The 20,000-nt window shown below is 49.3% G+C and overlaps 1 protein-coding gene across 1 annotated transcript in view; it reads left to right on the top strand.

Moving 5' to 3' along the window:
- gpc3 (glypican 3) overlaps positions 1-13,859 on the top strand; it is a gene marked incomplete at both ends in the record, with an annotated part of 49,922 nt that extends 36,063 nt beyond the window's left edge. Inside the window, one exon of the mRNA XM_084469131.1 lies at positions 13,144-13,859. Coding sequence (XP_084325257.1) covers positions 13,144-13,859 — 716 coding nt within the window. The remainder of the gene's footprint in view (positions 1-13,143) is intronic.
- Between the last annotated feature and the right edge of the window lie 6,141 nt (positions 13,860-20,000).

Raw genomic sequence — 20,000 nt, 5'->3', positions numbered from 1 at the left:
GTGCCGGGGTGTCTGTGTGGGTGTCGGTGTGTGTGTGTGTGTGTGTGTGTGCACTTGCATGGTGTGCGCGAATACACTTGTGATAGGATGTGTGTGTGTGTGTGTGTGTTAGTGCACACCTTTGACTGAATGTGTGATCATGTTCACGTATGTGTACGTAGGTTGGGACACTACGTGTGTGTGTATACCTGTGATTGTGTGTTTGTGGTTTGTGTGCACCTGTGTGGTATTGCCCGTGTGTGTGTGTGTGTGTGGCTCTGGTCCTTAATCAGCCACCACTGTCTTGTCATGGTGTGTGTACTCTGTGAGTGTGTTTTTCTTGTGTGTCTCATTTGTCTGTTTGTCTGAGGCACACGCCATAACACACTCTCATCAGCCCTGAACCGGGACAGGGGGGGGGGGGGGGGAGAGGGTGTTGAAGAGGGAGAGGGAGGGAGAGAGAGAGACTGAAAGAGGGAGAGAGAGAGACTGAAAGAGGGTGAGAGAGACTGAAAAAGGGAGAGAGAGAGACTGAAAGAGGGTGAGAGAGAGGCTGAAAGAGGGTGAGAGGGAGAGAGAGAGAGGGAGAGATGGAGAGACCAAGGGATACACATGAATAATAAGGTGGGTGGTGGTTGCAGGGAGGTGGAGTTGTGTGGGAGCGGGGCTGGGTGGTGTGGTGGTGGTGGTGGTGGTGCGGTCGCAGGTGGAGGGGAGGTTGTGATGGTCCTAAGCCATTCACAGAGCGAGTTGGTGCCTTTTATCTTCTCTCTCTCACAAACAACAAAGAAGCTCAGAGTGTGTTTTTGTTCTTCACCTCATGCTCCATCTCTCCCACTCTCCAACGTTGTCACCATCTCTCACTCCATCTCTCTCTCCATCTCTCCCTTCATCTCTCTCCCCACCTAATTCCCCATTTCTCTCTCTCCGTATCCCTCTCTCTCCTCCTCTTGTATGTCCACAGATTTGCTGTTGTCAAAATGCTTGTTGCGTTGTTACTTGTTTACCAAAAGTGAATAAATACCTGTGCTCTATAATGTGTGTGTGTGTGTGTGTGTGTCCGTGCACGTGCATGTGTGTCTGTGTGTGTATGTGTGTGTGTCTGATCAGAGACGTAACCTCAGGTTAATTGTGTTGGTGCTCTGTTTTGAGGGCTGATCCTGAAGTTTGGTTTCGGCGTTTGATAAACCTGAAAACATCCAGTTGATTTCTCTGCTTCCAACCTATGATTTTAAAGTATTTGCAGAGCCATGAAGAATCGTTATTTTCTGCCTTGCGCTTTAGGGCTCGCCCTAAACAAGAATCCTAAATGAGTGAGCTACATTGTTGTGGATGTGTTCACAAAACCTTGGCAACAGTCGTCCACAGGCACAACAGGGTATTGCTGCAACCTCGCTGTTTCCATTTGAATGTGTGTATTCATGTGTTTTAGCTTGGTCTGCTATATCTTTCCCCAGCCATGCAGACTTGGTCAAGGTAATGGAGTGCAGCTAACACTATGGGCTAATATCCTTGTTACTCTTCTTCTTTAGTGATAAATCTAGCAATGGCTTGTGTGCTATTGCCCTCTCAACCTGAGCTCTAATGGTTGGAGCTATACTTTGGTTATTCTTTCCAAACTTAATTTGCTTACAACCCAAACATAGTTGATCAAACGGCCCATTCAGAAACATACATAGTTAAGTCCTGCCTTGTTGGAAGCCAGCTAGGTAGAGTCCGAACCGGCTAACAGACTAATTGCACATGCTTTGTCTTTCCAGCACTGAGCCTTGCCTCCTTGCCTCCTTGCCTCCTTGCCTTTTGTCTGAAACGTATCGATTCAGTCGGTTGTATGAACAAAGAAAACAAGGCATGTGTGAAATCATAATAGGGCCTATGTATAATAAGTAGCCTATTACTCCTATTATAAGAATATTTTCCTGTCTCCCTCTTTTTTTTGACCGGCGTCTATCAGCCAATTGGCAGTCGTCATTCATTTGTTGTATCGGCTATAACTGTGGGAGAATCACTGCACTGCTTAAAATTGTTACGCTAATTTTTAATGGGTTGACAATTTTTTTCTGTTTCTCCTTTGATTAGGCAGCTGGTTCCCCACACTAATTACATGGGTCTTGTTGTTCCCAGACTACTTTGATTTGAAGGCTGCCTTCTTCGCTTTGGTGAACTCAAATCCAAACCTTTCTGCTTTCCAGTCAGCATGCTCGCCCTAACTTATTTCCGATCCTTCACAGAAGGATCGGAAAGCCCTTGCAATTTGGAAATAGTTTCTTACTAGTCTCAAAGAACCAAAACAATAGATGTTTACTTTGTTCGTGTTTAACAAGTTTGCAATGCCTGTCCTCAGTTAACAAGCACAGTGGGACTTTCAAAAACCATGCTCACTCAACCATGTCATCTGAAAACAAATGGGTATTTGACGTTGCGAATTGTGTAATTACTATCAGACTAATCTGATTTGAATTATTTCAGACACTTATTTCATGTGCTCGTGTGCTATTGGAAATGTCCCCTTTATGTAGACAGCAAAGTCAAATTATATTGTTGATAGTTATTTAAAGTTGTGATTCTAAATTGGTGATAAGTTTGACTCATAGTCCTACCTCCACGTTCTATGATGTTGAAAATGGACCGACTCAAATCAACCCTTTACCCTGCATGGTTCATGCGTTCTCAAGCGACTTTGCAATAGGCCACACTACGCTGGCAGCTCTGTGGTATTCCAGGTGTGAGTTCACAGGTGTAGTGGGGACCTCATGGGTGTAACGTTAACTGGGACATAACGAGGGAGTAAATGGCCTTTTAGACGGCTGCTGATTCCTAGCGGCGCCCCCTGCGCTTACCCTGTCCCGCGACGGGACCGGACCTTCCTCGTAGCCGTAGCTGTAGCTGTAGGCGTTAAGAAGCTCAGTAATGAACCGCTGGCCCGCATCCCATGTGAACAACGTTAGGTCTCATTAACGCTCTGCAACACTACATCATTGCATGCAGCGGATTTGAACTATGCTAGCCTCTTTTACTCTGGCCCCCACTGGTAAAGAGAGTGTGTGTGTGTGTGTGTGTGTGTGTGTGTGTGTGTGTGTGTGTGTGTGTGTGCGTGTGCGTGCGTGCGTGCGTGCGTGCGTGCTGGGGCATATTGCTGGTCATCCAGCTGAGCAGGGACCCTTCATCAGAAGAACTGATCAAAGTACTGATCGCTGCACTGTCTCTGTGGACTGCTGCGCTTCTCTTACCCCCCTCCTGTGTTCTCAGGGCCCATTAAGGTCGTCACCACGTGTAGGGCCAACGTGAGGCTACCAATGTGTCATCCGACTCACTCATGTCACGTTGTTCGTCCTGTCCTCAAAGCTGTTTTTTTCGTCCGGTTTATTTTGAAGGCACTGTGTGATGTTTTTGAAGACGCCATGGAACACACTCTGCACAGTGAATTACATTGGTACACGGCACTCACACGCACTGCATGCATGTACACACAGTCACAGCCACGCAAACACACACACACACACCGGTACGGCCAGGACATAGTGGAGTGTTAAGTTGTTTTTGGTTATCCCTGCACTCTAACAGTAAAAGTCCAGTGTTTGTGCGTCATTAAAAAGACCACAGTCTGGTCCGTGTCCTTTATCCCCCTAGGAGGTGACAACAGGCAGTCTGACAGACACACACACACACACACACACACACACACACACACACACACACACACACACACACACACACTCTCTCTGTCTCTCTCTCTCTCTCTCTCTCTCTCTCTCTCTTTAAATGCTCATTAAATGTGCTCTGCAAATCCATGTGAATTGAATGGACCCTCAGATACGTATTTTATGTAGACCGTATAAATAGATGATGATGTATGCAGATTGCGGCCGGAACTTTGTCAAATTGCTGTTTATTCTTTCGGAAAAAATATGTGTGAGGTACGGCTGAATTAAACTCTTTGGTCACGTATTGTAAACTCAGTGATACTATCAACCTGATTATCAAGCACTATCTCCCATTCCACGTGGCACGCTGTGCGCCTTCTTTTCTATTCTCTTGCTGCTGGCTAAATGAAGTTAATAAAGAGCTGCCATGGTAATTAAAGCTTTGCACTCATTCTTCATTTCTCTGTGACAGTAGGACACTTTTCACCTTGCTTTCACCTGCCTAATGTAACCATTCATCCAGCTCGGTTCCTGCCTCTTTCTATATTAACCCTGCTTTTTAGATTTTCCTCTCACGCATCCCCTATCTCCCATTCTCTCTCTTCCTATCTTTGCTTTAACCATCCATTATTCTATTCATTCTCTCTCTCTCTCTCTCTCTCTCTCTCTCTCTCTCTCTCTCTCCCCCTCCCTCCCTCTCAAATTCGCCCTTCATGATTGAACGTGTCTCTATCTCTCTCCCCCTCATCTCTTGATCACCCTCTCACCCCTGTCAGCCCATCATACTCTTTTAACCATCATTTTTTTTCTTTTCCTCTCACCTCCCTTCTGTCCTTCTCCCGTCTTGGTTCCCCCCCCTCTCCCCCTGTCCCTCCCTCTCACTCTCTCCACACACTGTGCTTCCATCTGTTCAGAGGGTTTCAACAGCCCGCCCCTGTATCCCCTCGCCGTCTCCCGTCAAGAGTTCAGCTCCGCTACAGTTCAGTTCCCTGCTCGTATTTGATCTGCGTTACAAAGTAAACCCACAGCATAAAAGGCCACGTCTATGTTTGCGTCGTCTGCTGTGATACCGAAACACATCAATAGCGTCAAAAATATATAGCATCAATAATATACAGTTGAACACATACTATTGATTTATTTGTCATCTTCTACTTGACAATATTTTATATATATTATATATATATTAACATTCTAAACATATCCTGTATGCCGCTTTGTGGTCGCTTTTATCAAAAATGCGTACGATACAGTGAGTGCATACGTTCTTGGTGGGAATCGAACCCTCAACCCTGACACTAATAACGCCGCGGTGTGCTAACCTCGCTGCGCTGGACCAGCGTTCTCGCCCAGACGTCGAGAGCTGTTGTGTTGTGGTGTCTGGAGTCCCGGTCTTGTTGTCCTGTGTGACTGGACGGTGTGGTGTTATATATTTGAGTTGATCTGGACATTGATGCACATCTCTGTAGCTCTGATGTTACGGTGACTGGGAGTCGCCTTGACTCCGACGCCGATAGAGAGCAGATGAATGGGCATTGCTAAGTGACAGCAGGGTACAGTCCTGGGCAGGACCTCCATCCAGCAACTCCACTAAAGCTGCTTCCCATCAGCAGGTTGTTGCCGCTGTGTGGATGTGTTTGTGATGTGGGTGTGATGTGTGCTTGATGTGAGTCTGATGTGTTTTTCATGTACCTGTGAGGTGTGTGTGTTGTGTGCGTAAATGTGTTTGTTACGAACGCGTGATGTGTGTGTGTTGTGTGCGTAAATCTGTTTGTGTACGCAATGTGTACGCGATGTGTGTGCGTGTATTGTGTGCCTGAATGTGTTTGTGATGTGTGCTTGACGTGTGTGTGTGTGTGTTGTGTGTGTGTGAATGTGTTTGCGGTGTGTGGGTGGGGGTGAGATGACGTGAGTGTGTTGTGTGCGTGAATGTGTTTGTGGTGTGTGTGTGTGTGTGTGTGTGTGTTGTGTGCGTGAATGTGTTTGTGGTGTGTGTGTGTTGTGTTGGTGAATGTGGGTGTGTGTGTGTTGTGTGCGTGAATGTGTTTGTGGTGTGTGTGTGTGTGTGTGTTGTGTTGGTGAATGTGGTTGTGGTGTGTGGGCGGGTGGGAGAAGTTAATTGTAAAGCGTTTCAAGCGTCCATGGAGGGCAGCAGCATAAAGCCAGTCTCTTGTTGTTTGTATGATTGTGACGAGTTATCATACCGTACTATCATATCATACTCCTCCTTTAATTAGGCCACTGCATGTGGCGGCGTGTGAGAGGGGTGAGTGTGAGGGGGGTGAGTGTGAGGGGGGTGAGTGTGAGGAGGGTGAGGAGTGTGAGGGGGGTGAGTGTGAGGGCGGGTGAGTGTGAGGGCGGGTGAGTGTGAGGGGGGTGAGGGGGATGAGGGTGAGGGGGGTGAGTGTGAGGAGGGTGAGGGGGCTGAGCGTGAGGGGGGGTGAGTGTGAGGGGGGGTGAGGGTGAGGAGTGTGAGTGGGGTAAGGGTGAGGGGGATGAGGGTGAGGGTGAGGGGGGTGAGGGTGAGGGGGGTGAGTGTGAGGGGGGTGAGCATGAGGGGGGGTGAGGGGTGTGAGTGTGAGGGGGGTGGGGGTGAGGGTGAGGGTGAGGGGGGTGAGTGTGAGGGGGGTGAGGGTGAGGAGGGTGAGTGTGAGGAGGGTGAGTGTGAGGGGGTGAGTGTGAGGGGGTGAGGGTGAGGGGGCTGAGCGTGAGGAGGGTGAGTGTGAGGGGGGTGAGTGTGAGGGGGTGAGGGTGAGGGGGCTGAGCGTGAGGAGGGTGAGTGTGAGGGGGGGTGAGTGTGAGGGGGGTGAGGAGGGTGAGTGTGAGGAGGGTGAGTGTGAGGGGGGGTGAGGGTGAGGGGGCTGAGCGTGAGGAGGGTGAGGGGGGTGAGTGTGAGGAGGGTGAGGGGGGTGAGTGTGAGGGGGGTGAGGGTGAGGGGCTGAGTGTGAGGGGGGGTGAGTGTGAGGGGGGTGAGGGTGAGGGGCTGAGTGTGAGGGGGGGTGAGTGTGAGGGGGGTGAGGGTGAGGGGCTGAGTGTGAGGGGGGGTGAGTGTGAGGGGGGGTGAGTGTGAGGGGGGTGAGGGTGAGGGGCTGAGTGTGAGGGGGGGTGAGTGTGAGGGGGGGTGAGTGTGAGGGGGGTGAGGGTGAGGGGCTGAGTGTGAAGGATGGCTCCGGGCTAAATGAGGGGGCGTTAGGTGCGGAGAACTGAACACAAACCTTGGGCTCTGCTCAGGGACGTGAGGCTATTAACGCTCCATGCTTGATTAGAAGAGCAGCGCTCCAGTCATGTCCATGATGACTTCTCCAATCGTGGTTCTCTCTCTTTCTCTCTCTCGCTCTATCTCCCTCCTTCCCTCTCTCTCGCGCAATCTCTCTCTCTCTCCCTCGATCTCGCTCGCTCTCTCCCTCTCGCTCCCCCTCTCTCTCCCGGCCTGACCTCATCGCTCTGTAATGCCTACAGGCTCTTCAGTCTCCTCGCATCAAGGCCCTGGAGAGCGACAAGAACTTTGTTGTTGTTGTTGTTGGTGTGTGTGTGTGTGTGTGTGTGTGTGTGTGTGTGTGTGTGTGTGTGTGTGTGTGTGTGTGTGTGTGTGTGTGTGTGTGTGTGTGTGTGTGTGTGTGTGTGTGTGCGCGTGTATCTCATTATCTCTCTCTGTTTATGTGCTGGAATCCGTTTTTTGGAATTGGCCTGGCATGGATACATCAGCTGTCTGGCTGCTAGCGTGTGTGTGTGTGTGTGTGTGTGTGTGTGTGTGTGTGTGTGTTGGCTGGAGACGCTCCGTGGCAGTGTGGACTCCAGCTGCCTTTGATTGGGGCTTCAAAGCTCGCCTTTCAGAAAGTGTCGCTATGAACACTGGCACTCTCTACTGACACACACACTCTCTAAACACACAGACAAACCCTCCGAACAGGCACACACAACCTCCAACCCCACACACCCTCGAAAGACACACGCCCACGCGCACACCCCTTGAAACACACACGCCTACGCACACACACACACACACACACACACACACACACGCCTGTGCACACTCATAGAATCAAGCGCACACACACTTCAACCACACACACACACACCCTTGTTCTGTTATTCTAGTTGGACGTGCTGTCCTGATGGCGCCCGTCGGCCAGAAGGAGACGCAGTGACGTTGAACTTTGACCCTGGTATGGACCACAGCACCCGCCTCTCTGCAGCGTTCGATCCAGCATCCATTCATAGCCCTGCTTCATGTCCTTGTTGTTTTGTGTGTCAGTGTGTGTGTGTGTGTGTGTGTGTGTGTGTGTGTGTGTGTGTGTCAGTGTGTGTTTTTGCTAGTGTGTGTGTTTGAATCCATTTTATTTCTGAAGCTCTCGTTCTGCGCCGAGCGGTGAGAGCGTCATATGATTTGGATATTTGCGTTGTGTTTGTGTTATTTGTATGTTGGCATATTGCTGGGATTTCGCTGGACGCAATCAGACCCTGGACATTTTATTTGATTTTGTGTGTGTGTGTGTGTGTGTTTAATTAAAATGAAGTAAAATATGCTCTTTGATGACTTTTTCTAATGCTTACAATGCCGTGCGTAGCGCCTAGCTGGAGCTTCTGGTTATAATATAGTGACTGTGGTAGCGCCCTGGCCATCGTGACCCTATAGGAAGGCCCCTATAGGAAACTATGAAACCACTCACATGAAGGAGTGTAGCGAGTTGTGCTGTGGTGTGGGGGGTGGTAGTGGATCCTCTGCTCCATCACACGCTATACGGACACCTTGCCATCACACTGTGGTGCACCAAATGTCCTCTGCGCCCCTCTGACCGTGGCCTCCACTGTGCACTGTCACTCTGCACCTGTGCATGTTTTTATTGTGAGATCTGTCTTGCGTCCCTCCAAGCATACACGGCGTGTGTGTGTGTGTGTGTGTGTGTGTGTGTGTGTGTGTGTGTGTGTGTGTATGTGTTTAGGTATGTTTGTGTGTGTGTGTGTGTGTGTGTGTGTGTGTGTGTGTGTGAATGCATGCCAGGTTATGTGTGTGCTGGTGTGTGTGTATGTCCAGGCTGTGTATATGTTCATGCTTGAGTCTGTGTGTGTGTGTGTGTGTGTGTGTGTGTGTGTGTGTGTGTGCATGCGTGCGTGTGTGTCTGCGTGTACGTGTGGCCAAGCATGCTTGCATGAGCGCATGTGTGTGTTTGTCTGTGTGTGTGTTTGCTCATCCCTTTGTGTGTGTGTGTGTGTGCTTCGTCGCCTGTGAGTAGGTAGTCTCCTACAGATGGAGTAACCCAATACGTGTCTGATCCTTGCCGCCCATTGACCTGGTGGTCTGGTGATGCTATCTGCTTCTTACCAGCATCCTGTCTGCGGAGTTCCTGGAATCACACAAGCCCACCCACCCACCCTGCTTACCCCCCACCAATCACGCCTCCAGCCATGGCACCAATGCCTGGAATAGGACCCACTCCCCTAGTTCTTCTCGAGGGCATTCATCTGGTTACATGGGCCACGTTATGGGCTACATGATGTGTGGATACCATATCATCTTTTTTTTCGATTTTTCTGGAAATAAATATTGTGATAGCATTATGGCGATACGGCAATACCATTTTAACGTTGACCACAAACTACATGTCTGTATACAGTAATGGAGCTCAGCCAACTCCTCCTGCTAGCTCTCTCCCTGCTAGCTCTCTCCCCGCTAGCTCTCTCCCCGCTAGCTCTCTCCCTGCTAGCTCTCTTCCTACTTTTCTTCTGCTAGCGTTCCTCCTGCTAGTGCTCGTCCTGTTAGCGCTTTTCCTGCTAGCGCTCTTCCTGCTGGCTCTCTGTCTGTTAGCTCTCTCCCTGCTAGCTCTCTTCCTGCTAGCCCCCTTTCCTGCTAACTCTTGCTAACTGTTAGCCTTCCTACTGCTGGCTCTTCCTCCAGGTCCTGGACCGGTACCTCTCTCCCGCCACGACACGGTGGCAGATTCTCCTCCGTCTCCATGGTGACTGGGGGTGACAGCCCATCCACCAAACAGATGAGTCTCATTGGCGGGAGGGGCGGGGGGGGGTAATGTATTATATCCTCCCCCAGCCCTGAGGACAGTTTCCATCTGATGGATGCAGCGGTGCGCGATGCGCGGTATGTCTGGCTGCCCACCGACACCGCTAACCACCGTCCCCTGGTGCCACGGGCCAGGCAGGGCATTGACTTATGTAAGAGCCAGGGGGTCGTCCTGATCAGAAGAGAGACCGCTCCGTGTGACAGCCCCTTTAAAGGTTCTGGCCTTAACTCAGAGCCTCTCGGCGCGTGAGGGATAACTGATGCACCTCCAGCCAGCCTCCGGCCTGTACAGCTGAGATGTATTTCAATGGAAGTTCGTCTCGCTGCTATCTGTTCATTTATGCCGCCTATTAATCCCAGAGACCGTGGTTGATGCCGCATTTTATTACAGTCTAATTGCCGCGGCGTGATTGATGACAGGCTCTAGTAGAGATGGCTTCTTAAAGGCCCTGAGATGCAATACAAACCGCTCTGCTCACGTAGAGGGTCGCCGTTGACGGTTGTGACAGCGTACCTGTTGAGTCTTGGACTGAATTCGGGGGGATTGGATATCCATCGTCTGATATCCTTGCAGGTTGACAGCAAGCGAGCGAGTCCTCAGAGTAAACATTAGTTGGCTGGTGCTCAGGGAAGGAAAAGGAGGTATTGAAGTGGAAAAGAAAAGCAGACGAGACGAAGTGGATCTTTTTTTTTTCTTTGTCTTCTGCCGCCGTAGGTCCCCAGACGGATTCCAGGTGTAGATGAGAAAAAATGAACCAATGGTCATCCTGCATCTCCATCTCTCGGGACTATACGTCGGAGTGCGACCTCATGATCAAATATGTACCGCCCCCCCCCCCCCCCCCCTTTACCCTCCCCCTCCCTTCTCTAGGACGCCATTCTATCCTCTTACATTATTACATGGTGTGTCATGGGACCCTGACATTCAGCCTCTTCGGGCATCCATTAAATGACACCTGATCCTGCCCGGGCCTGCTTGGAGGAACAAGAGAGAGTGGACTACACACTCGGGGAATGGGTTTGAAATCGTTTTCAACCCTTGTTTTTGTGGGGTTTTTTTCTGACCCTGGAATCACTAAGAGCCTTTGTATTACCTTATGGAGAGCCCTTAAGTCTCTCTCCTTGTGTTGGAACACAGGGCCTGGCCTCTAGTGGTGTAAGAGATACTGCAGGTGCCATCTGCATTACAGGGCTTGATTTAAGAGGCTGCCATCGAAACAGAGTCAAGAAGGACAGGGTCAATACTCACCGTTGGCTTACCGACTTTGGTTTGTCATTACAGTGGAGGCAAACGTTAAGTCACCCGTACCTCGAATATTGTCTTGCGTACTGCACGCGCCGCAGGGAGTGTGTGTGTGTGTGCTTTTGGGAATGTGTGCGCGTGAATTATGTGTGTGTGTGTGTGTGTGTGTGTGTGTGTGTGTGCGCGTGTGCGCACGCGCGCACAAATGCACTACCGCATGTGCGCAGACCATGTGTCTCTTCGTCCTTGCCCTGTCTTGTATTTTGCACATCTGCCTGCTCATTGATCACAGGGGGAGTGCTCTGCAGACACAGCACGGACGCTCCGCGCTAAAACATGTGAAGCAGCCTCCCACAAAGACCCCACAATCTCTCTCCCCCTCTGTCAACCTTCCCTTTTTTTTACACATCCGCTGAGCTTGCAGGTCAACGGCAGCTCTGCCTTGACTTTACGCTCATAGAGTTACGCACCGCACTGCCTTGGAAGAGATGGTACTATTACCACCCCCGCTGGTTCTTTAAGCTGATGAACTGTGGTTAAGGACACTTAACTGCGGTTATATTCGTACGTTACTTTCGCTACTACTAGTTTGATGCAGTGTTTTTACGAGTGTGAATGCTATTAAATAAAAAGTATGAGATGTAAATATGTCGTTGTGCAGTTTATGTTTACTTCAAATGCTCTATGAATTGGTGCTTCAGTATGTGCTTGAATGCGTACAACCTAAGGCAAACCAAAACATCTCCAAACATAAAATCTCACCTATTAGTGAGTGAGATTAAGCCATCAAATCGAAAAGCCTCAAATAATGCACTAAGCTTTCCCCAGAAAAAGAGTGTTTACACTGAAGGAACAGAATCGTTTTTTTTTCTTGCTGAAAAAAAAGAGTGAAATCATTTCCAGACATGAAATGAGATTCCGGACGACCAGCCACCTCCCAGCGGGTGTCAGAAACAGTATCTCGTCCAGTCCAGCGAGAGAAGCAGGTTATTGCTCTCACTCTCCATACACTGATGTAGTGGTGGTTCTGGAGTCGCTGCTGTCTGTACCCTCGGCTCCTCTTCACCTGTCTAAAGCCCTCCAGCTCTCAGCTCCCCTGCCAAGACTGGTAATGGAGCCTGAAACCCCCTTCTGTTGCCAACTCTCCTCTGCAACCACCCCCATCACCACCCAGCCTATCATAGACCTCTCTTTTCTCTCTTTTTCTGTCTCTCTCTCTCTCTCTCTCTCTCTCTGTCTTCTCTTTCTTCTCTGTCTCTGTATCTGTCTCTGTCTCTCTGTCTCTCTCCCCCTCGTCTCTTCTCTCTCTCTCTCTCTCTCTCTCTCTCTCTCTCTCTCTCTCTCTCTGTCTGTCTCTGGCTCTCTCCCCTCTTCTCTTTCTCTCTCTCTTTCTCTCTCTCTCTGTCTCTCTGTCTCTCTCTTTCTCTCGCCCTCTCTTCTCTTCTCTCTCTCTCTCCCTGTCTCTGTCTCTCTCTCCCCCTCTCTCTCTCTCTCTCTCTCTCTCTCTCTCTCTCTCTCTGTGGCTCTCTCTCTCTCTCTGTGGCTCTCTCTCTCTCTCTCTCTCTGCGCGACTTGAAGATAACATTGAACTTATCAGTGGGTCACAACGTGCTGCGTTGGGCTTCATCTTTCTGTCCATAGTGAGTTTATTCCAGACTTGAAGGCACTGGATGCTATTTTGTACTGAGCACGCAAAGGTCAAATGCAAAGTTCAATCGCCTACATTTCGATTTTGATCTTGGGATGGCTGCTTTGTTGTCTTCATTAAACAAGTCTACATCCCGTGTGTGTGTGTGTGTGTGTGTGTGTGTGTGTGTGTGTGTGTGTGTGTGTGCATGCGTCTTGTGCACACTAATGAGACAGAGCAAACAAACAAGAAAAACAGAGAGAGGAAGAGAGATGGGCACATGGGCTGTGTTTTTGTGTGTCTCTGTGTGTGTGTGTGTGTGTTTGTGTGAAGTCTTTTCATGGCGGTGATCTTTTAAAAAGTGAAGCGTTTTTGAGGAATTTGCATCTGTTTGTGTTTGATGTTTTTCGGTGAAAGGAGCACTCTACCAATTTGTCAACAGATTTGTACCATTTCACTTTTCACATCCCAACATCAAGGGCAAACCCAGCTTTCAAGGTTTATTCATTCCAGGAAAACGCTTTTCCCTGCCTAACCTTTCAGTATTCCTCTCATTTTTTTTTCCCATTACGAATGACCACTCTAACCCGACGTCCTCCTCGTGCGTCTCCTTGTCCCCTTCTCCTCCTCACAGAGGCCTTTGACCTGGTCATCCGCCACGGCCGCAACGCCAGCCTGGTGATGCTGCGCTCCGAGTTCCCGGCTCTCGTCCCCGGCGCCCAGGGCTCCGTGGCGCAGCTCTTCCAGGACGTCTCCCTCTACATGCTGGGCTCCGACTCCACCGTGGACCACATGGTGGCCACCTTCTTCGGCCGCCTCTTCCCCCTGGCCTACCGCCGGCTCCTGGGCGGCGGCACTGCCGCCGCCGCCTCGGGCTCCGAGGAGTGCCTGCGCGGGGCCTGGAAGGACTCGGGCGCGTTCGGCCCCTACCCCAAGCTGATGATGACGCGGCTGTCGCGCTCGCTGCTGGCCACCCGCGTCTTCCTGCAGGCGCTGAACCTGGGCATCGAGGTGGTGAACACCACCAACCACCTGCGGCCCGGCCGGGACTGCGGGCGCGCCCTGCTGCGGCTGTGGTACTGCCCGCAGTGCCAGGGCCTGCTGGGCGTGGCCGCGTGCCGGGGCTTCTGCCAGGCCGTGATGCAGGGCTGCCTGGGCGGCGCCGCCGAGGTGCAGCCCCACTGGAGGACCTACGTGGACGGGCTGGGGAAGCTGGCGGGCGCCATGCGCGGGGAGCAGGACATGGAGGCCGTGGTGCTCCGGCTGCCCACCGTGATCAAGCTGGCCCTGAAGCACGCCGTCAACGGCCGCGCGCGGCTCGCCGCCGCGGTGAGTTGCCGCGCCCCGTGACCCCGTTTCGACGGTCGGTTCAAAAAAAAAATAACAGCCGGAGGGAGGGTTAGTCAAAGACGAATGGGCGAATGGGTCAGTCAGTCAGTCAGTCAGACAGTCTGTCAGTTGAACTGTCAGTCAAACAGTCAGTCAATTGAACTGTCAGTCTGTCAGTTGAACTGTCAGACAGTCAGTCAGTGAAACAGTCAGTCAAACAGTCAAATAAACAGGTATAAACAGCATAAGAGCATAACAGTCAGGCAAACAGTAAGTCGGTCAGATACTTAGTTCCTTTCTATCACATGCATTTATTTTATGGCAAAAGATGTAATGAAAGAGAGCGAGGGGGGCGTCTCTGAATGCTAGCCAACAGGTGACCGTGATATTCTCCCCACACGCGGTTTGGTCCAAGTCGTTTATTATGTATAGGACAATGACATCATCATGCCGATGTTTTATTCAAGGGACTTGTATAATTGTACCGAACAAAGCATAGTATATAAGTACAGACGTACAGACGCACGCGCCCACTGGTGCCCTGCTGAGGACGTACATAACGTTAATTAATTTCCTTCTGAACTATTCTTTCCATTTCTCTCGTATTTACGAGACAAGTAAGCACTTAACTGTGTATTGTTTTCAATTATTCACGATGAAGAGGGGACAGAGGACCGCAAGCATCCAATACACAGAGAGAGAGAGAGAGAGGGAGAGAGGGAGAGGGAGAGATTTATTTATGTCCTTGTTACTGTTTTGCTTAGGCAGTTTTAAGGAATCCCTTTTCATGCCAATAAAGCCCTTAAATTGAAATTGAATTTGAGAGAGAGAGAAAGAAACAGAGACATTTCAACATCCTGTGTGAACATCCAAGGAAGTGCTTACATCCGTGTGTGTGTGTGTGTGTGTGTGTGTGGGAGAGAGAGAGAGAGAGATAAAGCTTGAGAGAGAGGAAGACAGGGAGAAAGACACAGAGGGAGAGACGTACAGAGAGAGAGCGGCATTAGATGCATGGCTGCCTCTACAAGCATGTCGTTGGCAGACAGATGCTCTCGGAGTGGTTGGGAGGGGGCGCGGGCACCGCAACACTGCTGACCCGTTATGTGTACAGTTTAAACTGCTATAAAACCCCTCGGCTTGCCTCACCAGCACAGATTGTGAAGTGGAAGAGAAGTGCTCATGAAATATGAACGTTCTTCTGGCCTCGGTTTATATATATATATTTTCTTTTCTTTTCTGTTTTTTTTTGCTGCTTCATATCTGCTGAACTTTTCACTTTCACGCCCAGAGTCCCTGTGGTGGCTGTGTTTTCTTGTGGGAAGCCATATAATTTATTAAGAGCCAGGTTGACCTCGCTGTTCAGCCTGGTGCAGGGCCACAGCAGCTGGGATACCAAGGAGCAACACTCTCTTTTTCCCCCTCTCTGTTTCGCCCTATCATTTTTTTGCTATTTATTTTTCATCTCTCCTCTCTCTTTATTTCTCTCTTTTAAGTCCATCTTTTTTTCTGATTTCACCATCTCTTCGTCCTTTCCTCTCTCTCCCTCTCTCAGTCCTTCCTCTCTCTCTCTCTTTCCCTCTTTCCCTCTCTCCCCCCTCTCCCTCTCTTTCTCTCTAAATCTCTCTCTCTCTCTCTCTCTCTCTCTCTCTCTTCTCTCTCTCTCTCTCTCTCTCTCTCTCTCTCCTCTCCTCTTGGTCTGCAGTGTGTTTCCATGTCACAGGGAGGTGAGATGTTATCGGCTGCAGAATAAGCCTCCTGTGGTTTACCTTAAGAGTTGCTCAGTCTGTATCGAGCGGGACATAGACTAACACTCACTGCCACTGAAGACGATGAAGCCCTGCTACAGTCTGTTGTTGTTTGGTGGCAAGGTCATCCCTGAGCTGGTTTGTGCAGCTGCTGCTGCTGCTGCTGCTACTACTACTGCTGGTGTGTGTGTGTGTGTGTGTGTGTGTTGTGTGTGTGTGTGTGTGTGTTGTGTGTGTGTGTGTGTGTGTGTGTGTGTGTGTGTGTGTGTGTGTTTTTCTGTGTGTGTCCTTGTTTGTGTACGTGTGTGTTTCTGTGCATGCCAGCCTGTTTGCGTGCGCGTGTGCGCATGCTACGTGCGTGTACGTACGTGCGCGCACGTGTGTGTGTGTGTGTGTGTCTGTGCCTTTGTGTGCGAGTTCCCTTGTGTCTGTGTGCGTCTGAGTTGTTGTTCGCTGGCTGCCAGATTGAGTGGGAGTGCTTGATATGCTCCCCGCTCTGTGTTGTCATTGAAGGGTCAGAGTCATCAGCTCCCTAATGGATCATTATATCAGGCCCGAGTCCACCGAGGGGTCAATCCAAATTAGTGCGCCGCTCACTAAGGCTTCCTCATGCCGGTCTTTGTTGTCTAAAGTCAGCTCTGCCACGTGACTCGGTCCAGTCCTGACCGGGGGGGGGGGGCTTCTACCGTAACCCTGGGGACACCCTGCTGCGCATCCAGGTATAGCGTCCGTCATCACGTGTCTGCGCAAGTGGGGGTGGGGGTGGAGGGGGGGGGAATCAGGATAAAAGAGAGGATGATGATGATGATGGACTAGCTAAGGGGACATGTTGCTTGTCTTGGAGACAGGGTGTCAGAGTGTAAGAGCAGCAGGTACACAGCGGGTACACAGCGGGAACACAGCGGCCGCTGTCTCTGTCAGATTCACACTTAGATCCCTGCCCACCTTAAGTGCAGGCGCCCTGTCATTGATGGTCACAGACTGAATGTGTGGCTGACAGTGTGACAGTGTGTGTGTATGTGTGTGTGTGTGTGTGTGTGTTTGGGGGGGGGAAGGGAGTGAGGAAGGGAGGTGTGAAACATGTACCCCAGTAGAAGCCACTAGGAGATAACTCGTCGTCCAGCCCACCTACCTCGGCGCCTAACCTTCTCCGTGCTGTAACCAGGGCAACGGGAGTGTACATCAGTCCATGTCCAACATGTGTAGAGACAGAGACAGAGGAGAACGCAGACAACATCCTGCGGTTCACTTTCACTCTCCCGGGGGGTCTTCCTGCTCCTCCCTCGTCTACCTCTCCTATCTACTCCTCTCTCTCCTCCGCACTCCTCTCCCCGTCCCACTTCACCTCTCTCCACTCCTCTCCTCCCCACTTGTCTGTTCTCCCCACTTATCTCGCCTCCCGTCCTCTCTCTCCTCTACCCTCATCTCCCTCCTCTCCCCTCTCCTCCCCACCTCCCTCCTCTTCATTCTTTCCTCTCCACCTCTCTTCTCTGGATTCCTACTTTATCTCCTGTCCTCTCCTCTCTCCTCCTCTCGCTCCTCTCTCTCCTCTCTCCTCTGTCTCCTTTCCACTTCTCTCCTCTCCTCGTCTCTCTCCATTTCCCTCTCCTCTCCACCTCTATCTCTATTCACCTGTCCTCCCCTTTCCTCCTCTCTGCTCCCTCCTCTCCTCTCATTCCCCCCGTCTCCTCTTCCTCAAATTCATTTCATCCTAATATGTCCCTCTCCCCCTTTTTTCCCCCCCTCCTTTCCATTCATCTCTCCTCTCCTTTGCATACTGCTGTGAGAGAAAATGCATGATTTATGAAGCTCTATTTTTACCAGTTACTGAGCAAGAAGAGAGGGATATATAGAGATAGAGCGAGGGAGAGAGGGGAAGGGTAGGGAGACAAAGAGATATGAGAGAGAGAGAGAGAGAGAGAGAGAGATATAGATAGAAGCAGAGACGGAGGTGTATGAGGAGGGTTTGAAGGTAGAGCCTGGAGGCTCTGACGGACTAAAGAGACCAGACTTGCATCCACCGCAGACCCCTCCAGCTAAAGTTAAGACAGAAAATAGACTGGGACAGAAATATGATGAGGAGGAGGAGGAGGAGGAGGAGAGAGAGGCTGACGGGGAATCGGTTGCAACCGTGTGCCCAACCCTCTGACTCCCTGAGTTTGAACACCGGTCATTAATCCGTATTGTGCATTCATTATTTGTGTGTGTGTGTGTGTGTGTGTGTGTGTGTGTGTGTGTGTGTGTGTGTGTGTGTGTGTGTGTGTGTGTGTGTGTGTGTGTGTGTGTGTGTGTGTGTGTGTGTGTGTGTGTGTTACAGAAAACTGTTGTTGTTATCGCACACCATCACAGCTTTGGCTGACCAAACACACATAATTGTGAATTTGGCTACACAACAAGAACAACTATATAAATGTTCTCTCAGTGTTCATCAGCTTTGTCAGGATTGTCACTGTGTTGACTATCATTAACTATATTAACTTTGATAATAGTTCTATAGTCTAGGTTAATTCTTTATTGACATTCAATTTGAGACGGGTGCATTGCTCAATATTAATCCAAACATTATAACATATCATTTATGTTCAATTATTTCCAAAAATATTAGATCATTTATTTGATAGTAAAAACGATTGTATCCTTATTTAGATGGTTACTATCCTACTCATGTTGAAACCAAGTATTTTTCATACATTTGATCACATTCAATTTTATTTGTTCTGTTTAACAAATTAAAGTTGAATTTATCGACTTTAATTTATTTTATTTAGAAAGCCTCCAGCCAATCATAGTATTCAATTATGTAACAGGCTAGAATTACATTGAATTCTCATGTTTATATCAAAAGATTATGTCAAAACCTTGTGCCATGTAAATATAGATTAGGTGGAAATAACAGCCAATTAGAAAATAACATCGCAAATGTCATTAAAGAGATGACAATAGTTGATTATCCAGTGAATAGGGGTGAGCTGAGTGATATGCTGAGACAGAGAAATGAAAACGCCTTCTCGGAGACAACACAATTATTTTAATACCTTCCCGTCCTCCGTCAGAGACCCGTTCCCTTCCTCCATAGACCTGTAAAAATAATTGCTTATGCAGATGATTATTTAATCTGCATCTAAAAGCACTCACAACAACAACAATCAAATATAAGATTGAAAAGTTTCTCACAGTGTGAAATAGATTGCAATCCTGTTGTTTTCCCTCAGATTGCAAAGTGAAGCTTTGGGCTATGAAGTGTCTTCGCCTCTGCTCCGAGTTTCTCTATAATGACATTAGCATCACTCTGATGAACGCATATTTAAACCAAACTCGTCTTGGGCGATTCGTTGGGTCTGCCGTGCCGTTCCCCCTCGTCTCCGGCTCAATTCCAGCGGCCGTGGGTTTACAGTGGTCCTAATTAAATGGAAGTTCCCGTCGCTTGCTGTGAGATGTTTACATTGTCATTTGTCATTTGCCATAGTGGAGCCGCGGGACCACGGCGGACCACTGATGTGAGAACAAACAGAGCAGTGGGTTTGTGTAGGCTCCACGGCGGCTGCAGAGCTGGCTGTGAGTGTGTGGGTGTATACAGTATGGATAACGAAACACGACTGCACTTAGTGGGGAACACATGCTCTGAGTTCAAAACTGTTATTATTTATTCACCTTAGATTGGGGTGGGGGGGCGGGGGGGGGTGTCCTTTTTTGTCATTGCCTTGAATGGATTCACATATCTTTATTCAAACAGCGTATTTAAACATTTTAGACGTGTTGACGTTGTTTATACTTTAAGATACATACACGTATGAGTAGTCTATACAATTCCATACACAATAGGACTGGTATTTATTTAAATATACCTTTTATTTGATGACATTGTGCCCTAACAGTGAAATCACATAAAAGGAAAAGAATAACATTGCATAGTTAATTAAGTAATATTCGGAAAGCCAAAGTTTTTTTGTCCGAACCGGAAAAACGATGTACTATGATACCAAGGGCTGATATTGTTTTCACATCAATCTATATATTTTTATTTAATCATCATAATATCAACAACAACATTAAGATACCAGGATATTATTGGAATGCCGTATCTCTGACTTCCGAGTGAGTGCTGTTTAGTCTTCCATCCGAGTGCTCACCTCCTGGCGCTCTCGCCACAGCAATACCAAAGCGCTTCCACCAAACACGTTCACTTCTGACCTCACACACACACATCAAAACACTGTGACATAACCAATGAGGCCAGGAGACTGACCTCTTCGGAGCGGTTTTCCTGTGGATTTGTTAAGGTGTTCTGCTGCACGGCTTCTTGATACTGATATGAAACCATGGTGTTCATCATACACACGTCTCTGGTGATATGAGGGATATTGTTACAAAATGTTGGCACTTCACCACATGGAACCTGATGTGTAGGTTTGTGAGT

Source organism: Micromesistius poutassou, assembly GCF_964030765.1.
Source record: "Micromesistius poutassou genome assembly, chromosome: 6".
NCBI classification, from domain to species: Eukaryota; Metazoa; Chordata; class Actinopteri; order Gadiformes; family Gadidae; genus Micromesistius; species Micromesistius poutassou.
This window is presented reverse-complemented; position numbering and strand designations above follow the sequence as displayed.